This window comes from Berghia stephanieae, chromosome 5 (assembly GCF_034508935.2).
Source record: "Berghia stephanieae isolate SIO BIC M18660-M18661 chromosome 5, UCSD_Bste_1.3, whole genome shotgun sequence".
Classification (NCBI taxonomy): Eukaryota; Metazoa; Mollusca; class Gastropoda; order Nudibranchia; family Aeolidiidae; genus Berghia; species Berghia stephanieae.
This window is the reverse complement of record NC_088364.1, coordinates 21,580,069-21,597,568: the sequence shown is the minus strand read 5'-3', so window position 1 is coordinate 21,597,568 and position 17,500 is coordinate 21,580,069. Positions and strand designations below refer to the sequence as shown.

General features: G+C 34.4%; 2 protein-coding genes across 2 annotated transcripts in view; one reads left to right on the top strand and one right to left on the bottom strand.

The window, feature by feature from the left end:
* Positions 1 to 17,500, top strand: part of LOC144972596 (uncharacterized) — a 277,443-nt gene that overhangs the window by 87,456 nt on the left and 172,487 nt on the right. The gene's annotated exons all lie outside the window — the stretch shown is intronic.
* LOC144973885 (uncharacterized) overlaps positions 1 to 17,500 on the bottom strand; it is a 41,729-nt gene that overhangs the window by 18,633 nt on the left and 5,596 nt on the right. Inside the window, exon 2 of the mRNA XM_078916772.1 lies at positions 9,949 to 10,289. Coding sequence (XP_078772898.1) covers positions 9,949 to 10,289 — 341 coding nt within the window. The remainder of the gene's footprint in view (positions 1 to 9,948; positions 10,290 to 17,500) is intronic.

The window sequence follows — 17,500 nt, the reverse complement described above, 5'->3', positions numbered from 1 at the left end:
GAGAGAGAGAGAAGAGAGAGAGAGAGAGAGAGAGAGAGAGAGAGAGAGAGGAACCAACATAGACTGCGGACAGAGAGATAGGTAGAGAACAAAAACTAAGTCTGAAAAATGCCATTATTGACGTTCAGTTTCCAGACACCAGCTATTTAGTATATTGACCATTAATTACTCATGATAAGTCAATAAAAACCCAGTCATCCGCATATTCAAGTCAAGAGGAGATGAGAGGTTTGGGAGAAGAGGAGGGCAAGATAGACAAAGCCAATAAATAGTGCACGCTACATTTGATCCGTCATTGCCTAATTTATGATTGTCATTGCGTCAATTAGTGAATGTGAGTGTGTGTGTGTGTGTGTGTGTGTGTGTGTGTGTGTGAGAGAGAGAAGTGAGAGAGAGAGAGAGAGAGAGAGAGAGAGAGAGGTTGGGGTGGGGGGGGGGAGCAGTGGAAGGAGATTCATTTTTTAATTACCCAAACAAATCACAATGAATGTAGACTCCACCTCACTAGTTCAATTCGTATTGAGAATGTATGATGTTGCGTTGGGAAGAGAGGTGGAAAAAAGGGGGGGGGGGGGGGGGGGGGTGTGTGTGTTGTGTGTGTGGGGGGGGGGGGGGGGTTGTATGGGGGAGGGGGTGTTTTTTGTTCAAAAGTGTGTGTTACAAGGTTTACGTACACAAAAGTTTCGGATTTTATTTGGTCAAGACTCACCATTTCTATTTCTGTAGTTAGTGTAATCCGTGTTCCATCACAAATAATGAATTAATTTCACTTGAATCGTTCTATTTTCTATGACTCTCACTATGACTATGATTAGTTCTGACTCAGGGAGGTTATAGTAATATTATTATTATGCTTTGGTTATGCGACATGTATTTCTATATATTTTTATTTGATCCTGTAATTTTAACTGACTTCAAGAACATGTAAATGTAACATGTTAGGAATCAAAGTCAAAACATATTGATGTGATAATGACTACCATAAGCACAGTTGCACATCGTGTAATCCACTGAAATCTATCAATTATAACAATTCCATTTAAAAACGAATGATACACAACCGCTTGCTTTGGAAGTTTACAAACTGAAGAGGCAAACATGCAGATTGTTTTATACTTAAACTTCTGTTCTCACAAACAGGGATGCCAGATGGCCAGAGTTCTTCGAAGCCAATTTAGACTGCAAAAGTGACCAAATAGAACCCCACGTGGCCAAACACTTCAATGACCTCCTTAAAAGACATCGATTTTGATTTTTTTTATGGACTAACCTAGGAAAAGACTTGTTTTTATTTTTTAAAAAGAAAATTTTAATTTATAATGTATACGCGATTCTCTGTGTGTCAATTTTGATCATACATGTGGCCATCTGGCAGCACTACCCACACACCAACTATGACTTAACTTCTTGACACTTCTTCCTAGCAAAATAGCAGTATTCTACTAGTTGCCTTTCCTTTTCAAGCTGCAACTTGTGTATATGGGTGAAATTTGACCGTTTTTGTGTGGGGAAAAAGTATCTTCGCAGTAAATAGCAGTATCTTAACCGTATCCATTACTTTAAAGACAGCATAGTCGGGAGAACGGTCGTCTTACTGGTGAGCCGGTCAGTTAAGGAATTTCTTTGATGACGTAAAAGTGACATCACTTCCCCACCCGATGGGGAAACGGTTGGGGAAAGACGAGAAAGGAATGCCTTTGATTGTCACCGACATCTGCATATCATTACAGCCTGACGACAGGGGTACTGTTATATAGAGAAAAAAAACGAAAGGCCCCGTAGAATGTATCGAGCTTTGGCTGTGAGCAGACCAGTACTATCAGTAGACAATGGCTCCCATTCATCGCTTTCGGTCAACCGTGGTCTTTGAAGTTACACAACATATACCGCCTGTGATGCTTGTACATAAATCAAGGGCTGAGCTGACTCATGTTGACAAGCAAGCTATCAAAAGAGTAATCGTTGATAGGTCAAAAACTCAGGATTTCATATAAGGACATAAGTTCTTGAAAGCGAAGCCCACCCACCTGTCAGTGGACAGAACTGATATGATGAAATTAGGGATCGATAAAATGTTATATCATGGTAGGCTCCACCCTCTATTTCTATTCTGGCGTAGATGTGGACGGCAATAGCATTTCGGATGTCATAATGACTAGTGGGCAAAGGGTTAAAGCTTCCAAACAATCCCAATCGTCGTCTATCTCTAATGGGCCCCGTTAGAGCCACGATGCGCAATCTGTTATTAGAGAGAGAACGTCATGTTGGTTGTGCGCATGCGTCTCTCGTCCTCGCCGCGAGGTGGTGGTGGTGGTGGAAGTGATTATGATGACGATGATGATGATGATGATGATGATGATGATGATGATGATGATGATGATGATGATAATGATGATGATAATGATGATGATGATGATAATGGTGGTGGTGGTGGTGACGACGACAACGAAAAATGTTATATTAACGCCTACGTGATTATTGTTATTGCAATAGTTGATCTGTTTAAAATCTTAATGGTATTGCGTACATTAACAATAATGAAAATGGATATACCCATTGTTCTAGTTCTGGGTCATCTCCGGCCGTTATAATAATATTATAGACACCCACCCAACCATGCGCATGCGCATACAAAACATTGAGTTGTTACAAAAAATATGATTTCGCGTTTTTACTTTTTTTTTTTTTTTTTTTTTTTGGTTTGTTTTGTTGTGTTTATGTTTTCTTTATTAAATTAGTATATTTATTGCCGTCTTCTTTCCTTCGTTCATTTCCTGTTTTAAACTTTACTTTATTTATATTTATCCTTGTTTTCTTTCCTTTTTCGTTTTCAAAATATATTGTGCACGACGTGTATATATTTATATATGCATGTTGATTGTGGTACATCTTACAGTGAATTCTACACTTTCTTCCCGAATGAGGTCTCAGATATTTTTATGTGTTGTTATTTATATTAATTTCTTTAAATGTTTGTCATATCATCTCAAATTGGCATCGATAGCAACAATGAATTTTAATGGATTTTATAGCATCAGTTTATTAATATTTAACTACGTCTGGATTTTTTTTTTTTTGGGGGGGGGGGTTGTTTTTTTTTTTTTTTTTTTTTGTTTTTTGTTTTTTGTTGTTGTTTTGTTTTGTTTTATTATGTTTTTGTTTTTTGTATAGGTTGTAGGTAGCCCTTCAGAGCCATGAGGCCCATGGAGTCGGATTTTATCCCTTTTTCTTTAGCGTGAAACGGACAATAACAGTTACTTGCTATCCCTTGGATAGGACGCTAGTCTTTCTCGAAATATTTTCTGCCAGCTCTGAGAGAACCAGCTACACAATCACTGTTGAGTGGTCAGGGGGTCAGAAAAAAATATCGACTGCACCAGGGATTGATTTTGGTCCCTTTGCGCGTGAAGCGAGTGCTCCATTCAACACGGCTGTATGTGAATTGTGTCAAAAGTGTTGATGGAACCATGAAGTACTGTATACAACAAATCTGATGTTGACTTCAAAAGAAATTGCACAAAGTTGAATATAGTGACTAAAAAGGGTGGGATATTTTAATATGAATGGTTATAAAATTGAAATATCAAACAGACAATTTCAATTAAAAACATTTCGATTTTTGAATATGTAGGAAATTCATTCAGATTTTGATTGAAATCGTGTACATAAGATTTGGGCAAAAGATAAATAACAATTTAGCAGAGAAACTGTAAAGATGATATGCTTTTTCGTAGTATTAAGAGAAGAAACAAAATATATACTTTGCGTAATTATTTCAATTTTTAAAAAACAACAATTTGGATCCATAACATCCATTGTAATTAATGAATACTGGATCCTATTTACTGTCGGGGGTCCCAATAGCTCAGGTGGTAGAGCACTCGCTTTACAAGCAATGAGGTCGGTCCCAGATGAAGTCGAGAGGGTGACGATTTTGAGCGTATATATCTTTGTCGAGATAACAACAAATAACAACTACTGATAACAACAATTAATAACTGATATCAACAATTAAGGGTTCTGCTGAATAATAATAATAATAATAATAATAATAATAATAATAATAATAATAATAATAATAATAATAATAATAATAATAATAATAATAATAATAATAATGATGATGATGATGATGATGATGATGATGATGATGATGATGATGATGATGAGTGACACTTATTGGGCACTTTCCGTGGCTTAACATCTCAAAGCGCTTTACAGATAAGAATTACTTCAAGAGCACAAGAAATCAAGTAAAACATGGATCAAAGAACAAATTTCTAAAATAGTTGTATACAAACATAATATCAGCGTGGTGCAAATCAATTGGGGGGAAATGAGTTTTTAAAGCAAATTTAAATTTTGAGAAATTCTTCATTTTTCTATTGGTTGAGGTAGGGTATTCCAAAGTTTAGGACCGTAACACTGAAAAGAAAAACCACTGGAAGATTTAGATTTGGGTTTGTGGAACAAATAACAGATCGGTGTCTCTTCATGACTGAAAGCTTCTGTTTAATGCTTGAGGTTTGAGATCAGAAAGAAATGGGGAGAAGGTGCTGAAGGCTAATAAGCAATCTTAATAATAAATTCTATAGTGGACGGGAAGCCAGTAAAAATTTTCCAAAGGAGGGGGATATGGTCGTAATTTCTTGTTTGATATGTTATACATGCTGCTGAATTTTGTTGCAAATTACCAATTAAGTTTCAATGAAGACAGTAGGAAATTGCAATAAGCATGTTTTGATAATACAAATGAAACAAAATTAATTATAGGGACAATTTCGGTTAATTTATCTTTTTATCAAAACTTAAAGATATTATACAAACCCTGTTTACGTGGAATGACATGGATATATATTTTCATTGAAGATGACGCCCAGATTCCAAACCTGCTTAAATAAATCTACTTCACTTTCGTTTGTGATAATGCCTCTAATTTCTAATTCTTTTCATATAGCGTAATGTTCCATAACTATCATCCACAAAGAAACAAGAAAGATTGTCAATGTGAAGATTCGTTTTCGGTTATTTCAATTTCAGAGCCGCTCAACTAAAAAAAACAGCCTATATTTTGCTCTCCTTTTTGGGGTTGAAACATTCATTTTTGTTAGATAAAATTTTACACAATTTTTGTTTCATGCTTAGGCAACTCAAACACCACACACATTGAGATGTAGCAAGTTGTTGCAAGCGCCTTAAAACCCATTAAAATAAAAGAAAAGGATCAAAATTTGTCAAATTTTGGCCCTACATTGTGTCCTTGGATAAATGATTTTCGCACCTGGATCCATCTCTTATCTGCTGTAGAAGATTAAATGGATATGGGCCTTGAGAGATGTTAGTGGGGAACCTGCTCTTCATGGCCAACGTGGAATGGCTTACTATAATTTTAGAGGTTAATGAAGCAATTCTCACCTGGTGGGATTTCTCTTATCTCAACCACAATAGAATTCCAAAATCAATTAGACGTCTACAGACATTTATCTTTATCAAATCAAATCACATATCCACGGATCAAAATCCGGACAAGAAATACAAATGGGTAGATGGAAAATGTTCATAACAGTTCCTCTCGGCAGTATCCTATGTCACAGTCACGTTTCATCTTACAGCAACGCATTCATCCGTGAAATTGTTAATCATTCTGTTAACGCAGTTTATCACATAAAGGAATTTCTTTGTCCTGCATATCTAGAGCCTTGCACACTATCTAATACTGAAGATTATTGGATGCAGATTTAAGACTTTAAATAACTCAAATATAGGGAACCTTTTCACGAATAAGATATCTTTTTCTTGAAGATAATAACTATGATTGTAATTGCAATTATTATTATTATTATTATTATTATTATTATTATTATTATTATTATTATTATTATTATTATTATTATTATTATTATTATTATTATTATTATTATTGTTGTTATTATTATTATTATTATTATTATTATTATTATTATTATTATTATTATTATTATTATTATTATTATTATTATTATCATTGTTATTAGTATTATTATTATTATTATTATTATTATTATTATTATTATTATTATTTATTATTATTATTATTATTATTATTATTATTATTATCATTATTATTATTATATTATTATTATTATTATTATTATTATTATATCATCATCATCATTATTATTGTTGCTATTATCATTATTTATTATCTCTTCTTCTTTTATTTTAGTATTATATTATTATTATTATTATTATTATTATTATTATTATTATTATTATTATTATTATTATTATTATTATTATTATTATTATTATTATTATTATCATTATCACCATCATCAGTATCATCGTTGCTGATCGTTGTATTGTTATAATATCGTCTAGATTTGTTGTATGTTGAAAAATAGTTTGTGCCGTAATTTTAATTTTAATCACAGATAATCTATTAATTTTGCTATGAAACATGTCATTGATTAATTCACAGAAAGATTTCTCGTCTCTTGATAAAACTAATGGATATTGACTTATAAACGATGGCTGTGCGGTAAATCAAAGCCGCTGGCCGACGTGTTGCTATTTACTTTCATAAATTAAATATCACCATAGCCTGCTATACATCGATAAAATGCTTTTTTGTTGTTGTTATCTTGGCTAGAAAACATTTACATCATAGATATATCCATCAATGAAAATAACCTCCACTTGTCAAAAATTCTCAGATTTTGGGACTTAAAAGTTGTCTCAAATTTTAAAATTTTGGGCAAATTGGATGTCATTTTATAATATTTTATTTTAATCGCAGTGAAATAAACGTTCTCAAAATTGTAGACTGTAACAGACTATTTGTCAGTTTTGCAAAATAGCTCTCCTTTCCTCTCAAGAATCGGGACGCAAGGAGACGACTTAGCAAAATTCGTTAGGAACGTTATTCAAACGCTATAATATAACTTAATATAATATACTATAATATTGTAACATACAAAGGCCATCTGTGCAATCGATAACTGGGTTCCTTCCGTCGCAACGATCGGAATTGTTTAATTGTATGGTCTGTTTGCGGCTGTTGGTTTTTTTGTTTTCTGTTTTGTTTTTATTAAGTTTTTTTGTTGTTTTTTTTTTTTTTTTTTTTTTTTTTTGGGGGGGGGGGGGGTTTTTTTTTTTTGTGGTTTTTTTTTTTTTTTTTTTTTTTTTTTTTTTTTTTTTTTTTTTGGGGGGGGGGGGGGGGGGGGAGCGTCAATATTGCAGTATTTTTAATGACCGAGTGTTTTCGCATTTGGACACTCGAATAAATAATTAGTAAAGAGCACATCTCTCTCTCTCTCTCTCTCTCTCTCTCTCTCTCTCTCCCCTCTCTCTCTCTCTCTCTCTCTCTCTCTATCTATCTATCTCTCTCCAAAATGTCTGTAAGTGACGGGATGCAACTCTATCGTCCTCGAGTTGAAAACAAATGCATGCATGGTCGTGAAGAGTTCTAGCTGCCTACGTCATTGGATGTCATCTCATTCGATGGTTAATAGGCTGTACGTCCAGTTACCGTTACAGACAAAAAGGTAACTAACTTGATGCTGCTCCATATATGTCGTCATTGCGTAAGATAATGAAATGTAGTCAAAAGTTGGGAGTTTTTTTTTTGGTGTTTTTTTTTAATATCAACACGAACAGTTCTGTCAAATTGACAAAGATAACAATCGAGCTAAAAACAACCCCTTGAGGTGCCATGCTTGAGAGTGCCGACGATATAATATTATTGCATTTAATAGGCATTTAAATGCTGTGTATCCAGGAGGTAGCTAACAATGCTGTTATTTTAATGGTACAGTAACCGAGATAAACTCCGTCTTTTTAACCCATGGAACCGTAGTCTATTTGGGTTACTGTACCATTAAAATGACAGCATTGTTAACTACCTCTGGATATGAAGGTATCTTATTACAAAGTATGTTTCACAATATCTAACAAACCCAGCAACCCAATTACTGATCGGTGAACGGGGAGGGTGTGTGTGTGTGTGGGGGGGGGGGGGGGGGGGTGTTGAGCATAGATAAATCTCGACCGTAACCTTTCGTTACCAATCCGTCGGCTTGCAAGACGTAGGAGTTATCGAGGAAACTATGAGCGATTATCACGATTGTGAGAGAGAACAAACGTAAGAATTTTTTTTAAAAATTCCGATCGAGTCATACGTTATAAGATACGATAACGTAAGAAGAAATAATGCGTAACTCGTGAAAGACCTCCTGAGACTGAAATACAGAGACGAGAAAACTGGAGAGGCAATAGGGGTTTAATAGCCCAGATAAACTAACAATAATAGCAGACGATGCGTATCTATGTCGATATGTATGTGCAAGTCGATAAAAATGTACTTTTTAATTGAACTTTTATATAGCGCAATATCCACTAAACGTGCTCAAAGCACTATAAAAAACTTCCCTGACCAACAGCAACACGTAACATATAGAACAACACATGGCGCCTGTTGGGCGATATTACATTTTTTTTTTCGACAAAGACAACGCTGTTAGCGGCCAGGTACTAATTTTACACCTGAGTGCGGTGAGAGAATGTGAGTAATGGGCCTTTTCCAAGGACTCAACTATGCGCCGAGTGAGGAACCAAGGACCTTCCGATCCGAAAGCGAGTGTCATACCATAAGACCACATAACCGCACATATACATCCTCTCGCTCATGATTATTTGGAATATACTAATTTAATCTTGGCTCAAATTTTCGCATCTTTCAATCTTCAATGGGTGATTACTTCTCACTAAACTCTCTCTCTAACAAACTGTTAAGGTTACACATAGTTTTCTGTAAATAATTTATTCTACCCATAAAATGATTCCGATTTCGCTACCTATGCATAAAAAAAACATTTTCAAAAATCTTTCAACAATACTTCTTTTTTAAAACGAAGTGACTATTCTCACCCCCGGGATGCTAGTCTTCATAATAGTATAAAAAGTAGTCCACAATTGTTGTATGTTTAATCCAAAGGTTGTAATGCAGTAATTTGTTAAGTTTCTTGTCACAAGTTGCACAATTTTTAAAAAATCAATCAAATCCAAATCGCAAAAAGCCGGCGACGTTTTTTTCGGTAATCCAATCGGCCGGGGGGGGGGGGGGGGGGGTGTGAGAATAGAGGCAGCCTTTTTTAAAACCAACTAATTTTAGTTAAATTAAACGCTTGATAATCTGATGACACTATCTAATCATTTTTGTAAAATTTGATATCATTACGCGTTAAGAGGGGAGGGTCGAATAATACCAGTAGTAGTAGTAGTAGTAGTAGTAGTAGTAGTAGTAGTAGTAGTAGTAGTAGTAGTAGTAGTAGTAGTAGTAGTAGTAGTAGTAGTAGTAGTAGTAGTAGTAGTAGTAGTAGTAGTAGTAGTAGTAGTAGTAGTAGTAGTAGTAGTAGTAGTAGTAGTAGTAGTAGTAGTATTTGTAGCAAATAATGTGTCGGGCTCAAAACATTTTCCAACCAGTACCGCCAACCCCCCCCCCCCCCCCCCCCCCCCCCCCCCCCCCAGCCCCCTGCTTACCCACACACTCTAGTAGGAGAGCTGACAGCTGAGGTGAATTGAAAGTTGAATCCCTGGTTATACATTAGAATTTGTTGATGGGAATAATTATTGATTTTAGTAGTTTCGCCTGGCAACGCCCTTTATTGACAATGACCTCATTATAATGCTATGGTGTGTACCAGGACGATATGGTGTGTACCAAGACGATATGGTGTGTACCAAGACGACAATGATAAAATCGAGACAATAAACATAGGATCGGGGTTACTTCCAATGGGGCTTTTCAATGCCAACTCGGTAAATTATAGCATTAGAGTACTGATGGTAGATATGTGTTAAAGTAAAATACACGCAGTTTCTACTCGCTATATCAGTCGAACAATAACAGCATGTAAGATCAGCATTTCATATTATTAATCATTGAAACTGTTTATGTCAAATCCTTACCTCGTCTTGTGTTGCTGTAGCCTCATCCTTGGACTTCAATAGCTTTTGACGTATTATTCTCTCAGCCAGGGTGACTGGCCGACCTTTTTCATCCACAACTCGTGCTTTGGCCTGCATATTCTTACGTATGCGACTTCTTAGATACCTCTGGAACTGAAGTTCCTTCCAGAGAGAATCTGGCGACAATGGTTTCTCTGTTGGTCGATCACGTCTGTAGTCTTCGTCTTCATCGAATAGGTCTTCATTCAAATCACGACGATGGCGATAACGATTACGATGGCGGTTGGAACTGGTGTGACTATTCCTGCGCGTCTTTGATGAATATCTGACTGGAGACATGGCTGTGAAATGATAGGATGGAACCCATAAGTTTCAAAATTTAGATTTTCATTTTGGTAACTAGATACACTCCATTGAACTCAATGTAATATTATGTACAAATAAATAATAATGTGAAATTGAATGTAAGCTTCAATTTAATTACAAAAACAGATCAAATGAACGTTTCGGGTTTTCCCTTATAAAAAAACAGGATGAATGAAACACCACAGATGAATGAGATGATGTGGTAGTGGCGTAGTTAAGATGAATAAACAAAACATTCAATTTTTTCGATTTATGAAAAAATAAAAGGTTTTGAAGAATACTTATAATATTATGTCAAATATTACTATGATTTGTTAGTGGAAATTTTCTATTTTTTTTGGGTACTATTTTATCACTTAATCGCAAGTTTGTTTTGTTTTCTTTATGATTGTTTTTTTTTTCTCTCAGTGATTCCCTATAATATGTTTCCAAGACTTATTTGTTATATTGATCAAGTTGAGACTTTTCTTTTTCAAAACCGATTTCGAATTGGGTTTACAATTCTGTGGATTGCGTTTTCCTGAATATTAAGCTTGACAAGCGGCAGGATTTATTGTTATGAAATTTTTATTTTGTTTTTATCGCTGAGTTCAATCTTGCTTTCAATGTGGGTCCACCACCTTTTGCCAAAAATTCTCTAAGTTGCTCTGATTTTCTATTGTCATTCTTTGGGGGTTTTTTTTCATATTTTCTATGATAATTTCACATAGCTTCTATGTTTAAACTGAAAAATTGGAGAATTATGTAATTTCATCATTGCAACGGGTTTCATGGATGAAGAATACCATCGTTTTCTTGTAGTTTTTCTATAAATTAATTTTCATTACCTCACATTTTGCAAATCTTGTAGTTTAGTTTGTTATCTCACCACAGAAACTAATGAAGATAAATCAATCAAATTATAACCACCGTAACGTTGTTATTTTGGCGGCTATTGATACAAATGTCCGCTCCACACTTTTTCTGAACAATATTATGTCTAGTAGTTTTCGCAGTTGATTTTGGTTGAATGCGCCCAGATTTACTTTGTCACTTATCATAAGCCACAATTAAAGAGTAGTATAGATGGGTGTTTATTTATTCCAAATGATTCAAACTTGAGTTATACAAATTCATTAGAAGATTATCAGTACATCACGAAACTGAATAATTTATTAATTGTCAATATCGTTACATTATTTGCCTCACGGAAGTACCGTTCTGAAAATTTCGAGGCGAAAACTTCATTCCACTATTCTACACACGTAGTGATTAAACAAGCTTGTATCACGCCTTCCAGTTCAGGATCGAAGTACTCAAATCAAAAATATGAAAAGAGTTTGATTGTTTTTATATGATACTGAAGCAGACTATCGGTCCATAATACATAATATAATGTTGTTATATTTCAGATCGTTGCTGTTGTGTTGACATTGTGTTGACATAATACCACGATTCGATCTGACTGCCATAAGTAACCTCAACGTTATAACATTGATTCCATTGAATAGGCAGATCTAGTTTCCAAAAATCCATGACTCCATTACTGTGAGGAGCTCGTGTTACAGGAACCAAACACTATGATCCAAAGTAGATTTTAGACTCACTAGAGTATTTATATCTTCTTTAACAATTCGGTCAATATATCGGGTGCGAGGGAAAAAATGGAAAAGTTTAGAAGCCTGCAGCCGCCAGACTATCAATTATACAAGTCTGAATTTTTACCGCAATCAAACCCAATTATTCAAATTTGTGGATATAATATTTCAATAAAAAGTGTTCAAAATAATCCGACATTTATAAGGTGACAAAAACTTTCAAAACGTCGAATAAACATTGGTCAGTTTGTTTATTTTGTCTTGTTGATTTGCTTATATTTTTAAGCGAGGTTTTGTGGTGAAGAGAAACAAACCAACTCAATCACAGCGCCATTTTGCTTCTTTTTTTTTTTAAACTATACGTGGGAGTTAGTAGGTTTCAAAAAATCTATAATCGGCTCAGTCAACATAAACTTTTACTTTAGCTATGAGGACGATACGTGAATAATTGTGGTTTCCATTACAAAAAAGTGCAAAACACTTTCAACTGTTCCGAGAACATAATTAAGCCTTTAATGCAATGCAAGACTAGAGTGTAAACGTTCCATCAATAAATGTTCAGGAACGAGTCGATTGCATCGACACTGATATCACACTGACTGACTGGTTAGGAATATAAGCTAGATTTTTCAGAAAGTTGAAACTTTTTATGGTTTGATGTAGATAACTAGAGTACAAAAATATCAGCCACATTTTTATGACGTCATAATATATCTAGACCGGGTCTAGCAAATTTTGAAGTTTTAAAAGACATAATGCGTGTCCCATTGCATTGAATTTCACTGGGTAAAGCAAGTTTACTTATATCAGTGTGCAAAGTTATTAAATTAAAAACAAAGTAACTGCCCCCCCCCCCTCCCCCAAAGCCTCTACGGGCTCTCTCTCTCTCTCTCTCTCTCTCTCTCTCTCTCTCTCTCTCTCTCTCTCTCTCTCTATCTATCTATCTATCTATCTATCTATCTATCTCTACAAGAACTGAATTTTCATTTTGAAAAGATAATGTATTCGTATTCTTTAAGAGTTGAAGAATAATTGCAGACTGTTATTGAGGTCCATCCCCAAATAGAGCACCTATAATATGTGACCCATCGTCTCAAAACGGTATTGTGTCGGAATGAACCAGATGCTTAAAAGGAAATTAAATGTTAAACTGGTCAAAAATATAAATTGTTGGAATTAGCACAGCAAAATATTGTTGCCATTCTCCTCAATAAAACATACAAACTCAACATCACAGTCTGATATTTCTGGCTATAAATTCAATTTTCAACACATCAACCCGACTTAATACCGTTTTGAGGCGAAGGGTCACATATGTGATTTGAAGGCTTAAACTACGTTGGACTCGTGATCGTATGACACCAAAAGAGTAATTTATCAGGTAAGCCGTTTCGGTTTTATAGAACGAGCGATATTGACCCACTCAGTTCTTTGTAATTGTTTTAGCCAGCCATATTATGTATAGTACTAAATGCTATGAATCAGACTATAAACGTTTAAGGTTACACATAGTTTTGTGTTTTGGCACTTTATAACCGGCTGGCGGATGTTGTGAGCATTTTGGCTAAACGCAGAGCACCAATGCACTCGGTCATGAAACTTTCTGACTCCCCTCTGATCTTATTTACAACTAAGGCATTTGATAATTGAAACACGAGAAAACATCACAAATTATCTAAAAGAAGAAAAGATTGCGTTGCTAAAAATAATTTCAATAAGGAAATAGAGATATGAAAAGAGCTCATCTTAATTAAACTGGAAAAGTTATAATGAAAAGTTTTAACCGTTTAAAATCGCTGTCCTTGCAATAACCTTCATAACAATTTCCAAATTATATATATATATTATATATATATATATATATATATATATATATATATATATATATATATATATATATAGGATTCACACACAAAAGCTTTAATGGTGACACACTCAGTGCTTAAATGATTTTTGAGAATAAATAAACACAAAAGAAATGGAGCAGATGTTTGTATCAATGATGATCTGAGTAAAAGATTCCAAACAAGTGTCTGTAAAAAGCGACAAATAAAACTATCGGTTGAGAAGATTTAAACCCGTGATTTTGTTGGAACGCACTCTCCGACTGGCCCCCAAAACAGTAATTATGGGTTTTAATTTGGTCACATTACATAGCTAGCGTATACAATGCTGCTCTCTACCCTATCACTTTCCGAAACGCTGTATAAATGTGTCTAAAATATACTGGTTATTAAAGAGCGGGTAGCCTCGTTCATTATACTTTATTTAATGGCTTTAGAATACTTATTTTGATTCAACAAGTAAAGATGAATGGTGAATATACCGGAGATTGTGATTCGTGTTGGTTGCGTTGTCAGGAAAGCGTGACTTTTTATCTGCTTTTCTAAATAAGCTCATTAAATGAATTACCAGTTCATAGAATGTTTCAATTCTCCATTGAAGGTTTCTGATGTTACAATCAGTGACATGCGGGTATTTCCCTTTGTAATGAAGATATTATGGCAACCTTTTACACATATTTTTCAATGACAATTGACTCAAAAACGAAAACGTTTGGTCGCTTGATGTTTGTAAGATCTAACACAATATAGTCTAGATTATATCATGTTGACGACTAATCACTAATTTTTCAAATTTCCTCAGATAGTGTTGCAAAGATAAGGAAATTTAGAACAGAAATAATATTTGTTTGTTAGTTTGGTTGATTTGGATATGTTGGAAGGTAAGCATTAATATATAGTCGCCAAATGAAATTACCGAAAAGAGGCCATCATCCACAACATTAAATGTAATTGTGTCATGTACTTACTTCATTGAAAATCCAAAACTTTGAATAACAAGACATTAAAATGAAACCGAAATTACAATGTATATCATTTTCTATTTTAAATAAAGAGAATCATATAATTAAAGAGGTTAGGAGGATCAATGCAAATAAAACACAAAAAACTATAAACCGCTTCTTTGGGTCTCAGAAAAATGAAAATTTTAAATGTATAGCACGTGAAAGAAGAACAAAGAACGACCGCAATACTCAAGGCTAACAAAGACAATATAAAGAACAACCTTTAACTTTTCAAAGTGGAGTTCAATTTAAGTCTCACCTAACCACATGTATTACAGTTTAGTTGAGAGAAAAATGGAAAATATTGTAATCTGAAAGAAAACCGGCCTTGTCGTTATGGAGTTAATTTTAATTTCAAAGAGAAAAAGCAAGCATACCCAACTACCAGTGAAATCCACCCAACCAGCTGTAAAGAAATTCAAATTGAAAGCCATTGTTGACTATGTAGTTAAAGTATCTAAGAAGGTGCGTAAATAATTAAGTCAGATGTGATAATTAACACATATTCCACTTTATTCTTGACTTGCCCCCACATCTTTATGTCATTAAAGCCAGTGTTTGTGTGTTTTACAATGAGATTGGGAAGAGTTGGCACGCGCTCTAAATCAAGGGGAATCCCCAGAGGATTGCTGGTGACGTGCTCATTCTTTGAGTTACATATTATACTGACTCCCCCACCCCCATCCCCATTCCTATGCTCCGGTTTGCTTATTTTGACCAAGTGAGGTAACCCCCCCCCCCAACCCCCACCCTTACTTACCCCCCCCCCCCCCTCTCTCTCTCTCTCTCTCTCTCTCTCTCTCTCTCTCTCTCTCTCTCTCTCTCTCTCTCTCTTTGTGTGTGTGTGTGTGTGTGTGTATGTGTGTGTGTGTGTGTGCGTGTGTTTGATCTCTTTCTCTCTTTTTTTTATCTCTCTTATAATCTTCCTGGCTGTATCTTTATTTCTCTCTCGTCACCTTTTTCACCATTTATTTCTCTCCCTATCACCTCATTTCGTGTGAGTGTCCATGTGTGTTTGTACATGTTTGTGTGTGTCTGTTTTTGTGTGAGTTCAAGATAGAGTTCCATTGTATCCTGAATATAACTGCCTTTCTTTAATATTTGTACAAATATAACAGCAAATAATTCCTTGAATAATTAATAGTGACTCAACGCCTCACAATAGTCGGCTCTGCGTTCTACAAATCCTTTTGTTTTGAACAAGTAAATGGCTAAAATGTTTTGAAAATTTCCTAAAGTAAGGCCGATTTTATACTAGTAACTCTTGTTGTGAAATCAATTAAGCCATGATAAATTGACACACTTTAGTCAATAGCATTTCACCTTATCCCAATTGATTAGCGCTAATAAAAATTCGGATTCCGCTTGCACTCTCTTAAAATTAATTATTTTGTTTTCGAACAAGTTCTTTGGAAGCACTAGCACGGGAGTTTAGACCCATCCGTGTACAGTAGATACCATTTTTTGAGTTTGTTTGTTCATTTGTTTGTTTGTTGGGTTTTGTTGATGTTTTCTTTTTATAATTGTGTTGTTTTTGTTTTGGGGTTGTTTTTTTTTTTTTTTGGGGGGGGGGGGGGGGGTTGGGTGGGGGGGGGGGGTGTGGCTATTTTCGTTGGGTTTTTTTTAAACATTCTTGAATTATTTTGTAATTGTTGTACGTTCGTTCGTTCGTTTGTTTGTGTTTTGTTGGGTTTTCTTTTTCTTTTTCTTTATTTTTTTTTTAATTTAGTTTCGGGGGAGGGGGGGGGGCGGTGTTATTTTCATAGAAATTGAAATTATGCGGTTTGACATCACACTCTAACTATGTGATTGGATAGATTTGTTGACAAGATGAGGGTCTTGAAATTTTAAATATAAGAAATCTTGAGATGGTAAGGGTCAGTGTGCGGTAATATACTGAAAGCGTATAGAAATTGTCACATTTAATAGACGTTTTTTTTTGTAAACGGATTTCTCCCAAAGCAAAGAATATAAATATTATATTTGTGTCTAGATTACAGTCTGGCAATCCATTATTTTCATCTCATTGTTAAAATTTAAATCGCTCAAATTGATACAAAATATTCTCCATATCAAACATTTTTCCTACACTGTAAAAACAAAACTACAATTTTCATACATCTTATATCATATGAAACATAGTTAGTGCCTACTTTAGAAAGACAATCAACTTTTGAGACAAATATTGCAAATATAACAAACTACCTACCTGGTTTAAACTATGTCTCATGAAGAGAGATTGATTAAATTTAAACTTCCATCCCACAAGTATCGAAGAAAGAGATGCCACCTTATAACATGCTTTGTAACATTTTATATGGTTTGAGCAACATAAATCGTAAACATTTCTTTAGTTATTCTTTGGTTACATTTACACAAAGTGACAACTTTAAGATATGTATCACTAGGTTTCCTACAGATGTTCGACATAACTCATTTATCCAAAGTACTCTCAGGACATAAAATGCACTTGATTTAAATATAAAACGCTCTTGATAGAGAACTCCAACATTTTGAATACATGTAAGATGAATGAGTTATGTTTTCATATTATGCTGATTGTGATTAAGACGTTTTTATTGTTGTTTTTATTATTATTATTATTATTGTTTCTTTTTGTTTTGTTTGTTTTTGTTTTTTTTTAATTTAAAAAATTAATCTTGAATCTACATACCAATTTGACCTCTTGTAAAAATCTATTCTGTGTTTATATATTGATATGATAATGTATTTATTGGTCTCTTGGTCTTTGAAACGCTTA